This window comes from Coffea eugenioides, chromosome 8 (assembly GCF_003713205.1).
Source record: "Coffea eugenioides isolate CCC68of chromosome 8, Ceug_1.0, whole genome shotgun sequence".
In the NCBI taxonomy this organism is placed as follows: Eukaryota; Viridiplantae; Streptophyta; class Magnoliopsida; order Gentianales; family Rubiaceae; genus Coffea; species Coffea eugenioides.
Genome location: NC_040042.1, coordinates 24125148 through 24141336, shown reverse-complemented (window position 1 = coordinate 24141336; position 16189 = coordinate 24125148). Strand labels below are relative to the sequence as shown.

The window sequence follows — 16189 nt, the reverse complement described above, 5'->3', positions numbered from 1 at the left end:
TTGGTTTGTCATTATAAAAAAGGTGGAGAGTTTCTAACGGTATCCTTAACATCCTTGAATTTTGAAAAAATATTATTTCTCTCTCCTAAAATTTTGAAAAGTTATCAAGATTTTAGATGCAGTGATAGATGTGTATAGACCATTGATAAAGTTTTAATATGAATTAATTTCTCAGTCAAATCCTACTTTAGTCCTAAATTTAGATATACTCACTCCTGAAAATTGAACAGTCTCGCAATTTCTTTAAATTTCATGTGTTTATATTGTGTTTGTCATTTCGAAAATCACAGTGTCTGTGATGCAACTATTGTCCCTACGTTTTTGTATCATTTGCTAACCAATTTCCAAATATACGATTAAATACTAATTTTAATGATTTCATTAAAAAACTGCCCTTTTTCTTATGGTTGCTTGACTATCATCGCAAATTAGTTTAGCCCCTTGACTTTTGAAACTTGGCCAGTGTAGTTTAGTAATGAAAAACTAAAAGTCATTCACAGTGTTAAGACTATTTAATAGTTGTTGTGTTATCAATCTAAACTGAAAAACATTAAAAATTCAAAAATTCTATATAACTTTAAAAAACTCATAAAAATCACCTGAAATACTTTACAAGGAAGAAAGTGACTTATTGCACCTTGAAAGCACCTCAAATAAGTTCTAAAAATAATTTTAAATATTTTTCCTTTTTTTCTAGTTTTTGAGCCATTGGTTTGGACAAATGAATTAGAAAATTCAAAATATCCTAAACAATTCATGAAGCTACTTAAATTCATCCAAATCCCTTTACGATAAAGAAAATAATCTTTTTAACCTGAAAATATCCCGCATAAACTTTTGAATAAATTCTTTGTATCTTAAAACCACGTGCTACTTGTGGTTACTTGTGGTTGGTGCTATAATATTCTACTCTATCAAATTTACACCTTTATGTTTTGTATCTTTATTTTTAAATTTTATTTATACTCTCAAAATTTTGTAGGGAAGGTAGGACAAGAAAAGGACCATCCCAGAATTTTGTTATCTTATACCATCCCAGAATTTTATTATCTTATCTCTCTTAAAATGAAAATTTTTAATCTAATACTTTGAAATAGGTTGACAATGTTAAAAAAAATTTAAACAATATAAGAGGTTGATATTTTTCAAAGTTTAAGCGTGCTAAGTAATACTATGATTGTTATATACATATATATATATATATATATATATAAGTAACACTGTGATTAGTTAGGGTTTCTGAAATTATCTCTTGTTTCGATACACATTTTACAGCTAGTACTAATCAACATCACAACAATTTGAAAAGAATATATTGTCATCAAGATTTCTAAACCATCTACTCTACCAATTGTTTATATGTTTCATTTCGACGATTAAGATTTAAGCATATAACAAATATTTCATATTAAATTTCCAAACCTTCACACAAAAAGAAAATTCAGATTTACGTTAATATCTTGGAGTACAATGCTGAGTTAAGGCAACATGGGCAATAAAAGACAAAACTAAAGGAAAAAAAAAAAAAAAAGACAAAAAAATCAAGTTCTAATTATGGCAGAGCGCGTCCCTAAGGATTTTAAAATTCCTTTTTTTTTTGCCCTCCCACTTTGGGAATGAAAAATTGAAGATTTATATATATATATATATATATTTATATATATAATTGCACGACTTTTGAAAATCACATTTCTTAGCTGCAAAATATGAATTTGCCCGTACTTTTAAAAACTAACTTCATTTTTTTTTTTTGATTTTATGTATAAATGGAAGGTTTCGAATTCACGATCTTTTACTTACAATCCCTCCCCTGTACCACCCAACCTATCCCACCCTCAAAATGTGGATCATCTCTCAATTTGTCCATACCATCCTTGCCCAAGGGCCATGCTAATCTTCGCTCTGTCGTTCCAATTTGCCCTTGAGGAAGTGAAATTAAGTTATAAAAGTTATATGCCTCTAATCATAGTGCTTCGGTTAGCACCTTGTAAACTAATAAACAATGAATAGAGTAAACCAATAAATTTCTTAACTTATTTACATGTCTTTAGGATCCCATGCAAGGACTTATTCCTTTAACATTGTTATTTAGAAATAGATTAATTTCAACATGAGGCCATGTTGCATCACATCTGAAGCTACCTCGATAATTTTTCCCAATTCTTGCAATTCAAAATCTTTATTTTTATTTTTATTTTTTTTTGAAGAAGTCAACTTCTTGATACTTTACATTGATATTTTGGCAAAGGTTTCTTTCGTATTCTTCTTTATAGGGGAGAACACCTCGAGAGAGTCCACTAGAGAGTTCAATATGTAAGTCAGGAACTCAACTCTGACCCAAAAGTTTAAGTTATTAGGTTTTGGACCCTTACTTACATATTAACCGCTTTTTCTCTATCTCTCGGATCAATGTGGGATACAATCCTTTATTCATGAACCTAACAAATCCCCTCCTTCATGAGTAACCCCCACATTAAACTCAAATTTACAAGCCCTTTTTTCGAGCCCATTTGAGTACTCAATACAAGCCCACCTTTATCACCAAGGTCACCTCTTCTCCCAAACATGGACTCACTCTTCTTCAACATCCAAACTGCATTTTGGACCCCTGCCAACCCTTGACTCCTTGGTTTAACATCAACTGGACCCCATCCAAACCCATGGCACACCTGGTCCAACACCAACCAAACTCCTTGGCACTTCGGTCCACCGTCAAGAAGAGAATTTTCATCGGTCCAACTCCGAGAAGAATCCACTTGCCCATGAGTAACCCAATCTCACAACCTGAAAGTCTGATACCAATCTAATAGGGAAGAACACCTCGAGGGAGTCCACCAAAGAGTTCAATATGTAAGTCAGGAACCCAACTCTGACTCAAAAGCTTAAACTATTAGGTCTTGGGCCCTTACTTACATATTAACTGCTCTTTCTTTATCTCTCGGATCAATGTGGGACACAACCCTTTACTCATGAATCTAACACTTCTTAAATAAACCATTTGATTCCTGTTTTGCAGGTATTGCAGTTTAAATAAATTCTCTTGCCCAAATCACGAGAACATCATTAATTCCAAATTGCATCAGAAACTTGACAGTGTCAACAGCGAAAACTTGCCTATACCTTCTCTTTGTTGGGCAGCGAAGTAGCACAATGAATCCAGATTTACTTTCTTGTTAGCTGTATGATATCATCCAGAACTACACACAAGAAATCACATTGTTTTGAATAAATATGAGGGCAGAAAGTTAATGTATCTGAGTATAGCTAGAGCCTTGTCATTATTTTTCACAATTGTGTTTGTTATCATAGATTCTATCATCAAACATGCATATGCTTATCATTGCAGTAATTCAATTCATAGCCAAAATCTATATAAAGTGAATTGGGCCACAAGTTGTGGCAGTTCTATATATTCTGCTAAAACTTTTGTAGGATTATACTTCCATTAACCTTGATTTGTATAGGCTGATCAGATCACTCCTGTTTCATTTATTTTGCCATTGGTCCTTCACTTTAAGCAATCAACTGTCATGATATGTTATGCCTGTACAAAACCCCAATCAGTCTGCTTCATGTTCCTTGCAGAATACTCACCTTTGGTTCCAGTCTCTTCATCTAGCTAGATTGAACTATTCATCGTCTGCTTCAGCGGAAAAATCTGGCTCTTCAGGCTTCTGCAGTTTTGGCAATTCAACATCCTTCAACTTTTGGGCTCCTCTCCTTGTATTTGCTGCAAACCTTGAGGCAAGTATTGTGACTCCTAGATTAATGTGGGAATTTGATGATTTAGCTGCAGTGGCTTCCTCAGTTTTTTCATTACTATCAACAAATTGCTCATCTGAAGCCAAAGAAAATGACTCAGTCATACTTAGACATTTTGCCAACATTCGCTTCTTATGCCTGCGCCAAGCAGCCTGAATGAAACAGGCAGCCCATGTCCTCCAATGGTGAGAGTAATACCGAAATGTATGTTGTAGCTTCTTACTGTGAAGCCGTCTGAACTGATTAGCTACAAACTTGAGATCTTCAGCTCGTAATGCAAAGGCTTCTACTTCACTGAGGGATTTCACTGTTCTTGTTGAAGAAGGCAAATTGAGTGCAGATTTTGGAAGCAAAGCCCAAGCTAGCAGTTCTTCACCACAGAAGTCTCCCGGCCTCAGAGTAATTGAGTTAAAGAAACCTGTACGGCCTCCATTTGTCGTTGAGCTCTCCAATGTGCCTCTGATGATAAAGAGCATCTCTGTAACGGGATCACCCTCACGTACAATGTAGGTACCTTGGGTACTTAGGGACGATACTAGGCGCTCGCAAATGGCATCAAGAAGCAAATCATCCATCTCTGAAAAGAAAGGGACCTGCAACCATGAGAGTTCACCCTTAAACTTGCTCCACTTAACAGGCGTAGTTAAGTAAAATCATAAAGCATACGAAAACAAATTGAATGAGACATGGCAATCTCGAACATTTTAATGCACAAAAACACGTTCAAACAAAAGGGATAAATATGATATTAGATGTGTTTGCAAAAGCATTGTATTAAAAGCATTCCCTTAGGTCAAGAATACAGAGAAATAGACAACACAGGGTTCATAGTGAATATGAAGAGAATAAAGTTTCTCTTCTTTCACACTCATGTTGCATAACTGTTAAAACATGGAAAATCCTTTTTTTCTTTTCCTTTGCTTTTATTCCCACAAGATTAGTGATACAAGGACAAACTATTCTGAGATGCAGTTTTGATCTGCAATCTTGAGGTTTGAATCTTTTTCCAGAGAACTGCTAAGAATTACCTATTCCTCTGGTCAATCAGCTGCTTTTTTTCCTATGCTTTTAATCTCTTGATGAGCAAATCCATGCTATGTAAGACGCAATAGGTAACATATAGATTGTCCTCCTTAGATTGACTACTATATCAAGCACAAAAAAAGTCACAGAAATTATTAGTACTACAATAAGAGTTTCCCACCATAAAAAATGTTTTAAAAAATTGAGAATCTTCCATGATGAGATATGAGGATTACTTGCTTCGTGAAAACTGTTTTCTGATTCACCAGGACAATGGGGAAAACAACGAGCAATAAGAACACAAGAACATTATCATAGGCGGGTGTCCAAGATTTTTATGAGGCATTTGATGAATAAACATGTGACAATGTCTTACTCGTCGAACAAGGTCTAAGCAAAGGTGGCATTGGATGTCTCGACGTAAATCTGTAGGTAAAGCATGCAATATAGATTCTTCATCAACTCCCCTTGTTGTTAGCCACTTGTACTGCACAAATCGCCTAACACGCTCCTGTAGATCTGGAGGGAGCTGGCGATGCCTCATCCACTCCTCGGTATCCCGTCTCTTCAGCCTCCACTCCTCAAGCCTCACAGTGAGAGATTGCAGGTAGGTCTTTATTTTACAAGAACAAGTGGTGAGCTCTTTAACTTCAGTTGGAAAACAAAAACATACAGTAAAAAAAGAGTAGAATGAATCACAATTACAATAGACTACAGTTCTCCCTACCTTGTTATAAGTTAAATTGTTTGTAGCACTTCTCCCTACCTTGTTATAAGTTAAATTGTATAAGTTAAATTGTTTGTAGCACTTCTCCCTACCTTGTTATAAGTTAAATTGTTTGTAGCACTTTAATAACTCAGGTGAGAAAACAGACAAGGCACCGATAAGACCCTGAAATAATTTTAAGAAAATAGTACTCTTTCTGAGCCCCTAGTTAAAATGATAATTATACTTCTAAGAGATTTTCATATGTAAATTAAACCGAACCAAGTTTGAAATGATTCCCAAAATGCTGCAAGTATGATAACTTTTCTATAGTATAGTGTCTAAGGCATCTATACCTGCATGTTTCCGATCAAGTGTGCAAACAGAACAAGGCCCAATATAGCAATAAGTATGGCAAATGCAGTCTCCCCAATAAATGTGCTTGTGGATAACGTCTGGCCATAAGAACTGCAAACGATGAATAGATATTATTCTCACTTTCAGTAACCAAGTTGTACTAAACCAAAATCTATTGCTAGTCGTCAATATTGGTATGCATTTGTTTTCATGTTTTACAGGGTACTACGGCAAATATTCGGATGTTTCAAAAACAGTTGATGTTTACAGATCCAATGCTAATAGCTACCGTAGAAGCCATGCCACTGCATTCAAACCATCATACTCTTCCTCTAGCCGCTTAGTTCTGAAAGAGTACTTCTTTTAATTTTCAACAAAAACATGGACATCAAATTTCTAAAACAACATTTACAACAATTAGAAACAACATCGACAGGGAGGCATTAACTGATAAAAGTGTGTCATCGCAAACCACACGTGTGAATGGAGTTCCCAGAAGAAATACCTTAGATTTTGTAAACCCCACCACAAACAGTAGAAGTATTTTTCAATGAAGTTTGCAGAGAGGACATTGTTAGTAACAGCATTTCCAAATATCCCAAAGTTGAAAAATGTGGTATTGTCAGGATTGCAGTTACTAAAAACAGCAGTGGAGTTTGCCCATGTCCTCCTCTCATCATGATCTAGAGTTCGACAATCCAAAAAACGAAGTGAACAATTAGTGGACTTGAACTCCTGCCTGCAGGCAGATTTCCAACAAGTAGCATCCCGTTCAATAGATAATAAGTACCAGGAAGCCCCCAAGACCTTAATGATAAGAAAATAAGTCATTGTTAAATCAAAAGGAGAACATGACAAACATTGTTTTGAAAGATGCTGATGGTGTGCAGTAGCTTACATGGCTTGCTAACATATAGAGAAGCAGATTATATGCAGCCCCAGCCCATGCCGTTTTTGTGACAACTCCAGTTGCTTTAATAATCTGAGAACTCAATGGGAATATCAGATATAATCTGGGAATATACTGGAGAAGAACTATCAGTACAAGAGCATTGTTGGTATGATCAGCATGGGAGCTTCTAATGGCTGGTATGATGAACCATATGACTATCTGCAAAATCAGAGGCAGAAAATTATTCATCCAACAATTTCCAGTTGAAACCCATAGAAATAACAACATGGATGATTCAAAATACCATCGCTTGTGATCAGTCCAATTTCAGTGAACAACGCAACCAACTGAACAAAATCATGAAGGTGAAATCGCATTTATGACATTTATCAGGTTTAAGCAAATACAATGACTCCAAGTTAATTCTCGAAGAGAAAGGACATTTTACTCAAATGAGTGTTGGAATTTCAGTGGGGGAACCACTTGAAGACCTGCATTATATCCTAATTTTTTCTTTGTCCTCATACAAGACATAGTTCATTATGCCTTTATTTAATTGCTAATTGCAGTAAATAAATTTGTTTCAACAAACTTCTACGACAAAGTCCAGAAATAGATGTCACCAAAATAGGACCATGCCGGCTCTGGAGGCTCTACCATGGAAGAGTAGCATTGATTAGATTAAAGGAGACAAATTGAGAGAGTACCTGAGGAAGAGGCAGTGCTGCAATTACATCTATGAAGAAATCTGACTTCAAGTACCTCTGAGAAATCAAACTCAGATCCATCACTAGTTCACCTTTGCCAAATACCCTTGAGCTTGGGGAGACATAAGCAGTTCTAAATTTTATAAATACATGCAAGACATAAAATAAATCAGCCAGAGTCCTAAAACAGGTGATAGTGATCCCAAGATTCATGTCTGTTGTCATACACGAGGATGAGGATTCCTCATCATTCACCACAGCAGGAAGGTAAAAAAACAATGGATCAACAAAAAGTGCTACCAAGCAAGAAAAAAGAAAAATTCTGTTCCACTGCAGGGAAAGTTCACTTCCAGGATCCAGAACCCATTTCTTTCCTGGCTCATAATTTCCTTCTGGAAAAACTTTAGACCTTCCAAATCTGGGAAATACATTTACTCTACTCCTGTCACCAAATCCTCCTTCACCTTTCATGAAAGGTACTGAAGAAGCACCCTTGTATGTTGGCAGTTGTTTATCAAGGGGCTGTTGAGCAATTTTCTTCTCCCAAAAAAGTTCAAAATCTTGTTTCCCGTCATTGTTAAACCTGCATAAGTGCAAATTCCATTATCAAAACCATCCAGAAATTGGAAAGTTCCAAGTCAAATACAAAGAAAACAGGATCACTTATTATTACCTCACTTGTTTCTCTTTCTTGAACTTCATTGCTCACATAATCTGCTTATTTTCACTACTGAATCTTGAATCAAGGGTAGTTTTCAGCTTGATCCAGGATACTACAATGAGTAATTTTCAGCTTCCTAATCATCGAAAGTATCACTCTTTTTGAAGCTTTTCTCACCAACATGTTCTGAACTTGTCAAATGCTGAATCATGTGCAGACACCAAATGTCATTAAATGGGAACTCAAAAAAGTCCCGAAAATGCCTTTATGTGGTCTAGCTGGATTTTCAACTGAGCCAAATGCCTCAAGCCATGGTCCTTTTGGAAGCATGTGGTTTGACTTTGTAGAATGTATGTGATTCTTAAACAACACCCAAAAGATTTGGGGAAAAAAAAAATTAAGGCCTTGTTTGGATTGGGAGAGTTGGAGAGGAAAGGAGAAATGTGAGGGTATAATTTAAAATTACTATATTTGTAAGCTATAGACATAAATATGAAATCTCTAAAATAAAAAAGGTTGGCCATATTTTAGTTGATTTCTAGTGCTTAAATCGTATTGTCACTTAGTATAGAATTTCCTTCTACAAAATCAATACTTTTTTTATATGTTTGTAGCAATTTTTGTAAGTCAACATATCAGGGGTAGTAGATAGTCTAAAATTATGTTAAGTTCTGTCCGTACTAATGAGCCCTTGATGCTATTTTCACAAATTTTCCCTTCTTCAACAACCTTTTTCAACAGGTATGGAGATCTATTGACAGAAGAATGACTTGAAAGCTTGCAAAAATTTTATGAATTATAAAAGGGAAATTTGTCAAATTGGTCCCTAACATTTACCAAAAACACTTTTTTAGTCCTTTACATATAAAATCAGCCAGAATGGTCCTTCACATTTAAATTGTGAGCCAATGTGGTCCTATTGCTCGTTTTTGCTTATTTCTCCGGCTAAAAATAGCACGCCCCTCTCACATGGTCATATTTTTAGGGGCAAAACCGGAAACACATTTCATTACCCGTTGAAAGTAAAAGGAATGGACAACCACCAATATACACATTTCACATTTGGCTCTCAAAGTTTCAAGAAACCCTAAATTGCATCCCCTGCCTTCGCCTTTTATTGAACTCCCCACTCCCCCCGAACTCCACACCCCCTTGCTGGCTAGCTCCATGAAAATGGTTATGATCAACTCATAGCTAGGTCTTATACAGGTAACTACCTCAAAAGGGCCCATACAACCTCAAACGCTGTCGTTTTCGGTCTTCACCTCCCCTCCAGGCTCCATCCACCTAATTCTTGATGTACTAATCCCATTTTTTGCACTAGAAATGGAAACAGAGGTCCAGTCCAATAGTTTTACCTATATGGGGCGAAGCTTCAGCGGCCTCAGCATCCACGATGGTTCTTCCTCAGCTTTCAGCGACTGCAACAGCGACAGATCCGGCGAATTCCCCACCGCTTCTTCCCAGAGCCGACGTCTACTTATTGCTTGCGCCTCCTCCGAAAACAACAACAACAGCTCCTCTGACGAACTAATCCGCCAGCTCGTCTCCGATCTTAATTCTCCATCCCCTGAAGACCAAAAACAAGCCACCTTGGAGCTCAGACTCCTCGCCAAAAACAAACCCGAGAATCGAATTAAGATTGCCGAGGCTGGCGCCATCAGACCATCATCAGCAGTACATTTCCAAGTAATGCTTGTTAATTCGGGGATGCAATTTAGGGTTTCTTGAAACTTTGAGAGCCAAAGGTGAAATGTGTAGTTTGGTGGTTGTCCATTCCTTTTACTTTCAACAGGTAATGAAATGTGTTTCCGGTTTTGCCCCTAAAAATATGACCATGTGAGAGGGGCGTGCTATTTTTAGCCGGAGAAATAAGCAAAAACAAGCAATAGGACCACATTGGCTCACAATTTAAATGTGAAGGACCATTCTTGCTGATTTTATATGTAAAGGACTAAAAAAGTGTTTTTGGTAAATGTTAGGGACCAATTTGGCAAATTTCCCATTATAAAATCCTCTCCAAGAAAATGAGAACAAAAATTCGAGTAAAAGGCTAATACATTTTTCATAATGTCCAATTTTGCGTATAAAGCGGATTTGTTTGTAGGCACTTAACCTCAAATCCCAAATTGCACTTTATTTGTGAACAATTTTTGCAGGCACTTAACCTCCATCGTATCTTTAGAGAGAGTACTCACAATCATCATAGTTATTTTTAGGGATAATTTCAGAAACCTCCCCTGAGGTTTCTGACAATTTCATTGACCTCCCTTGACAAAATTGTGGATCCAATACTTGCATCACATGGGAGAAATTACTCATATACCATATGACATTATATCTTATTAGAAATTAATATCTCTGGATTGAGTAATTAGAGTACAAATTAATTATTGGTAACTAATTAATGGAAATAACTATTGGAATTTTCATTTATGATGAACTGTGACTTGCAATTATAAAATAATGCCAATTGATATGCCAAATGGTGCTATTTTATGATTGACAGAACTTAACAATGACCAAAAATCAATTGTGCAAAATATGAGAAGAAGGGTTTTTGTAGAAGAAAAAAACATAAGGTAACAGAAGGTTGTTCATGAGGAAATTTTTCTTTGAAACTCGTAAATCTATGATAGTTGTAAAATAATTCGTGGAAGGAAAGGAGAAAAAAAGGAAGAGAAGGTAAAATTCAAATTTTCTTTTGTTCAAAATCGCTAGAATCATAATATACCTCAAGTTAAGAGAGATGACCGGTCTATTTTACTAAATCTTGTGGTCATTAGTGTAGTTTTGTTGTTTACTTGTGTTATCTAATTTATTGAATGTGAAAATTTTGAGTAGTAAATTGTGTGTGTTAATTGTTTCTAACTTTTAATTATTTTCATTATTTTACTAATGCAACTTATGTACATGTATAAAGGATATTTATGAAATAAAAGTTTCATTTCTCTACTTAAAGTATCTTTTTAATGCTACTTTTTCTTATTTGGACTCATTTAGTTACCCATACCTTAACCTCATGAGAGGTTTGTGTAGTTTTGCAAACATTAGGAGAGGCTACCGAAATTGTTAGAAATCTCAGAGGAGGTTTCTGAAATTATCCCTTATTTTTAGTCTCATTGTCACCCCTCCTCATTTTTTAATAATTTTTCAAAAAATACCCTTGAAGAGGAGCATTTGGTAATTCAATCCAAAACAACCCCTTCAACTATGCACCATTCCAGATTGATCCATTTAGTTTTATATATTCGTTGTGGATCACAAAACTTCCAAACAAGGCCCAGTAGTAAACCCTCATAACACGACAGCTTACTCAGTTATTATATGCTTAAACAATGGTTATTGAGCTAATAAAGATTGGGACGTGAACGCCACTACAACACATGGAATATGTACATCATCCTTAGCCTCCCATTAAACTTTCAAGTCTCTATCTTTTTTCTTCCAAACGTAGCATATTAAAAAATAGGAAAGAATACCTATGACTTTGCAATCTAATTTCAATTTTTAATAACTTTATCAAAATAAAATATGATCATGTTTGAGATTAGTTAATTTTACCAAAATTAGAATGAACAATTAAATATTTAAACATAATAATAAGGAAACCTTCCCCAATTCCCCTAGTCTTTTATTGACCTTAACAAAAATAAGTTTGGCTATTAAATACCTACAAAACAAAGTTAAAGAAACATCCTTACAATTGATTAATTGTACTAAAAAGAACTGTGAACATATCAATGGTTTAAACATCAATTTAAGGAAACTATAAATGATTAATAATTTGAAATAAAAATTATAGAAAATTCCTCACTTCTCATGATATGACCACCACATATGATTTTAGGAAAAAAATTATCATGATAAATTCAAAAATATTTTTCATTTTTGTGTCATTTCTTACAAAGTTTTACTAAGAAACTGGCACCATCTCTCTCTCTCTCTATGGATGAGATATTTATTGTACTAACTTCAAAATCTATTAATAATTTCTCAAAATGGACCACAAAAAACTATATTTATGTTGATATCTTTTAACTTACATAATCAAATTAAGTTCTTCTTCTATCCCATAAAGATAAGCCTATTTTTTTTCACACAGCTTAAGAAATTAGTTAATGTAATTACAACAATTATTTTTTGTTTGTACTTTCCTCAAATACCCCTTATTAATATTAGATCATTCATTCAAAGTAAGAGGCACATGTTACTATATCTTAGAAAAATTGTAAATCTAGTTATTAGTGCTTTGTTTAATATTCCAAGTAGAATAATTAACTAATAAAATAATACATTTGCTAATAACTATGTATATTAAATATGGGTATGTTAGTAAAATAACAAACTAACTACTCTTCAAAAAAGAAAATAGTCCTATAATTTGGGACAGGCACAAAAGGAAAGTGAGTCTATTTTTATGGGACAGAGGGAGTATATTATATGTTTCTTATCCTATAACATGCCAAGTATTTCATTTCATTTTCTTTTATTATAACATTTAATCTTTTATTCTTTGAATTCTTAAGACTACACATAGAAAAATGTTTTATCAATTACATATTAAACTCTTACGTCAAATAATTTTGCTCTACAAAATTAAGTGTTAATAATCATAAGACAATTACAAACTTTAGATCTAATGTATCATTATAAAAAAAAAAATCAATATATCAATAGCCTAAAAACATAATCTCAACTTTTCCTTTTTAGCATGATTTTACATGTGGTGATCTTTATTATATTTTTTATATTCATGTTAGTCAATTAATTTTCTTTCTACTATACTATCTTTTGTTGGAATAGAGAAGTTGGTTCCGTATCCTTTGTTAGCAAGTTCTAGAGTAACTATACAATCCTAATTATTCTTATGATTGTTTAGTATTTTCTTTTCATAAGCATATCTTTTTCATATATATTTTCCTTTTTCTTTCACTTTTTATATTTGACATCATTATAATTATATTAGGTGCTCACAGTATATTTTTAGAATATGTCAAACATAATACTGTTATATGTGCGTAAGTTTTAAGGTGAACAAATTTTATATTGATACAAATTTATTTCTTAAATAAACAAGGATGCAATTGGATGGTATGTTTTAAAAAACAAACTCCAAAGATAGCAAAATTTTATGAAATTTACACTCAAATTTTGATTTTTCCCTATAGCTCAAAATTTTCAATTTAGATTTGGTCAAAATTATTTGAAAGGTGATTAAATGGGTAGTTAACAAGGAAAGGTGGGGTTGGGAGATGGAAAGAGGGCAGTTTGCAAGATAGGAGAAAGGTGTCGAGAAAGTGATATAAAAGATTACGATGGTAGGTAGGAGATGAGATTGTCGAGTGGACAGAGAGGATATACAATTTACAAGACAGGAGAAGGACAAAGAATATGGAGATAAGGAAAGATAGGTCTAGTAAGTAAGAAAATCATAGCAAATGAAGAGAGATAGCATCCAGGAGAGAGAATGAAAGAGGTGAGATTAGATGATGAGGAGAGTATAGCGAAAAAAAGGTGGAGAGTAGCAAGAATGGTGTAGTTACAACATAAGAGAGGTGGTGTAGAAAGGGATGAGGATGAGAAGGATGGTAGTGATGTGTCTGTGTAGTAATATCTTTTGAACCATATTTGGATGTTTTTCTATTTAATTTTGGTAATTTTTTTATCTCTTTATTGAAGACGTATTTATTAGAAAACCTGTGACGATCCCACTTCCCCCTAGGGTGTACCCCAGGGTTTAGCGGACCGTCTGCCCAACTCTCGTCAGGACTCACTCACTCACTTCAATAAAACGGGTTACAACTTCAAAAGCAAGTAAAGATGTACCAATCAAACTTAATATATATACAACCATTAACATAGATATACAATCCTTAAGGCTAAGTACAAAAGTTTAGGATCCAACCAACTACTAATACTATCACTATTACACAACAAAAGTTCTAGTCAAAAGTTTAGTCTTTCTCTAGTCATCCGTCCTTGCTCTCAAACCCTGTAAGGAAAAACAAATGTAACGGAATAGAGGGATGAGCTAAAAGCTCAGTGAGGTTCCCATACACATAACCAAGCAATTGAAACAAGGACATTATTCATTTAACAACAATTAATTGAGAAAACATTCGCAATATAAAAGCAATGAAAACACACTTATTGAAAGGATACATGCTCACGTGAAGCCATTCGTTCATTCATTCACCAACCATTTTCCTTATCCCTCCAATATTACAAACTTTTTTTTTGCAAGTGAAAACTCCTTCAGTGTTCTTGACATTCATTCATTGATTTCATTTCCCGCCACTAGCCAATTCACTGGCCAGTTCTTCACCAACCTTCGTGGTCATACTCAAGTATACCAAAACACTGTCCCATGGTCACTAGTCGCCAGACCGAGTCCATTTTTGGCTCGAGTCGACTAGCAACGAAGAGCAAGGGTCCAGTTCAACCAAAAGGCTTTACATTCATGCACAAATAGCATTCAATGATTGAAAATTCACTTTGGCTTGGGTCGAGTGCGATAAAGTACACACTCGCCCATCGAAAATCGATTTAGCAATCATTAGAAAGCATTTAACATTCAAGCAAATATTCACAACAAGTACACAGTCATTTAATACACAAACATGCAAGAAATACTCACCAAAGACTTAGTGCTTGTCAAAATCACGCTCAGGTACAACTCCTTGGTTTGAGTCCAAATCTACGATAAAATATTATTTAAGAGTTTAAAATTCACTAGGGTTCGAAACATAGGAGTTTCGCTTCAAGAAAATCAAGTAAATAAAACTTGTTTAAGTAGTAGTCATATGGTTTGGAAAACTCCAGAAAATTCATGCTCACTCTTTTAGTTTCGATAAAGAAGTGATTTATACTTTGGAAGTCGCACTTGGTATGAAAATCGAGAAAATCGTATTTTTAAGGGTCGCTACTTTTACTTTTTAAAGAGTACGAGTGTTAGCAAAAATTTCAGCTTATGTACCTCTTACTAAAGAAAACTCGAATACCATAACCAATCGAAATTCACTTCAACCTCGAGTCGTCGCTCAAGTCTCGAGTTCACTCGCCTAACGCTCAAGCGAAAATTTGGGTAACATGCCCTTTGTATTTATCCATTTTCCCATCCAAGTACAACTTGGATTCACGAGCCAACAAACCTCCAATCCATCCACAAGTGATAACAAAAACATTCATCTATTCAAGGCCTCAAACCCCACCAAACAAACCAAATAATAACTTATCACCATGAACCAAAGCTGGAAACTAGTTTAAAGAAGAACTTATAAATGCTAGATTTGTCATCCTTCGGTGTTTTGGTCATAACTGTAGTTAGGTATATCGGATCGAGGTAAATTTTATGGAGTTTCGAAACTAAGACATTGATCTACATTTCCTATGAAGACATTGACACCCAGTTCTCTCATTTTAAGGGTAAAAAATGGACAGTCAGAAGCACATGAAAAACAGGTCAGGAAAGTTCAAGTTTTGTGCAGTCAGGAGTGCTCTGGCCAAATCATAAGCTAAAATGATCCAATTGATTTAAAGTTTTTCAGGTAGAAAGTTAACTCAAATCCCTATAATTTTCATGTTTTTCCAAAAGCTGATTCAGTCTAAAACATGGAGAAATTCACAGCCCAAATTGATTCCAAAAACAGGGCAGAACTGAAATTCACCACCAAATGCTGGAATTTTGCATATCAACCGTAAAACTACTCATCAAAGCTGGAAATTGCTTGACAAAGCTGAAAGTTCATCTTTTAAGGCTAAATATCACAATCAAGCCACTAATCATCTCACAAATTCCATTTCCAAGCTCAATACCAACATATTAGAGATAAACATTATAAATCAAAGCTGAAAAATCACAAACCCTAGCTAAAATTCACTAATTTTCACCAAAACTAGAGTATCATCCAACGTAATTCAATATTCAAGGCATCTATCTCATATTTTGCTAAAAAAGAAAGAAAAAGAAAGTTTTAGACTTATACCTTCCAAAACACTTGAAGAAAGTGAAGAACCAAGTTATTTCTCTCTAAACAACTTCACAATAAGCTTCCTTAGCTCCTTGGTGCTAGTTTAAT

The 16189-nt window shown here is 34.6% G+C and overlaps 1 protein-coding gene and 1 non-coding gene across 2 annotated transcripts; both read right to left on the bottom strand.

Annotated features, from left to right (window-relative positions):
• Positions 1 to 1836: 1836 nt before the first annotated feature.
• On the bottom strand, positions 1837 to 1939 carry LOC113781842. Its single transcript, XR_003469743.1, has one exon. It is a non-coding gene; the product is annotated as a U6 spliceosomal RNA (small nuclear RNA).
• A 1314-nt stretch (positions 1940 to 3253) lies between these two features.
• Positions 3254 to 8353, bottom strand: LOC113781689 (probable cyclic nucleotide-gated ion channel 14). Its single transcript, XM_027327660.1, has 7 exons — positions 8121 to 8353; positions 7448 to 8030; positions 6747 to 6959; positions 6354 to 6655; positions 5848 to 5959; positions 5162 to 5398; positions 3254 to 4355 (listed from the first exon to the last, which is right to left on the bottom strand). The coding sequence occupies exons 1-7, from the start codon at positions 8147 to 8149 to the stop codon at positions 3630 to 3632; spliced, it is 2202 nt and encodes a 733-aa protein (XP_027183461.1). The 5' UTR covers positions 8150 to 8353; the 3' UTR covers positions 3254 to 3629.
• Between the last annotated feature and the right edge of the window lie 7836 nt (positions 8354 to 16189).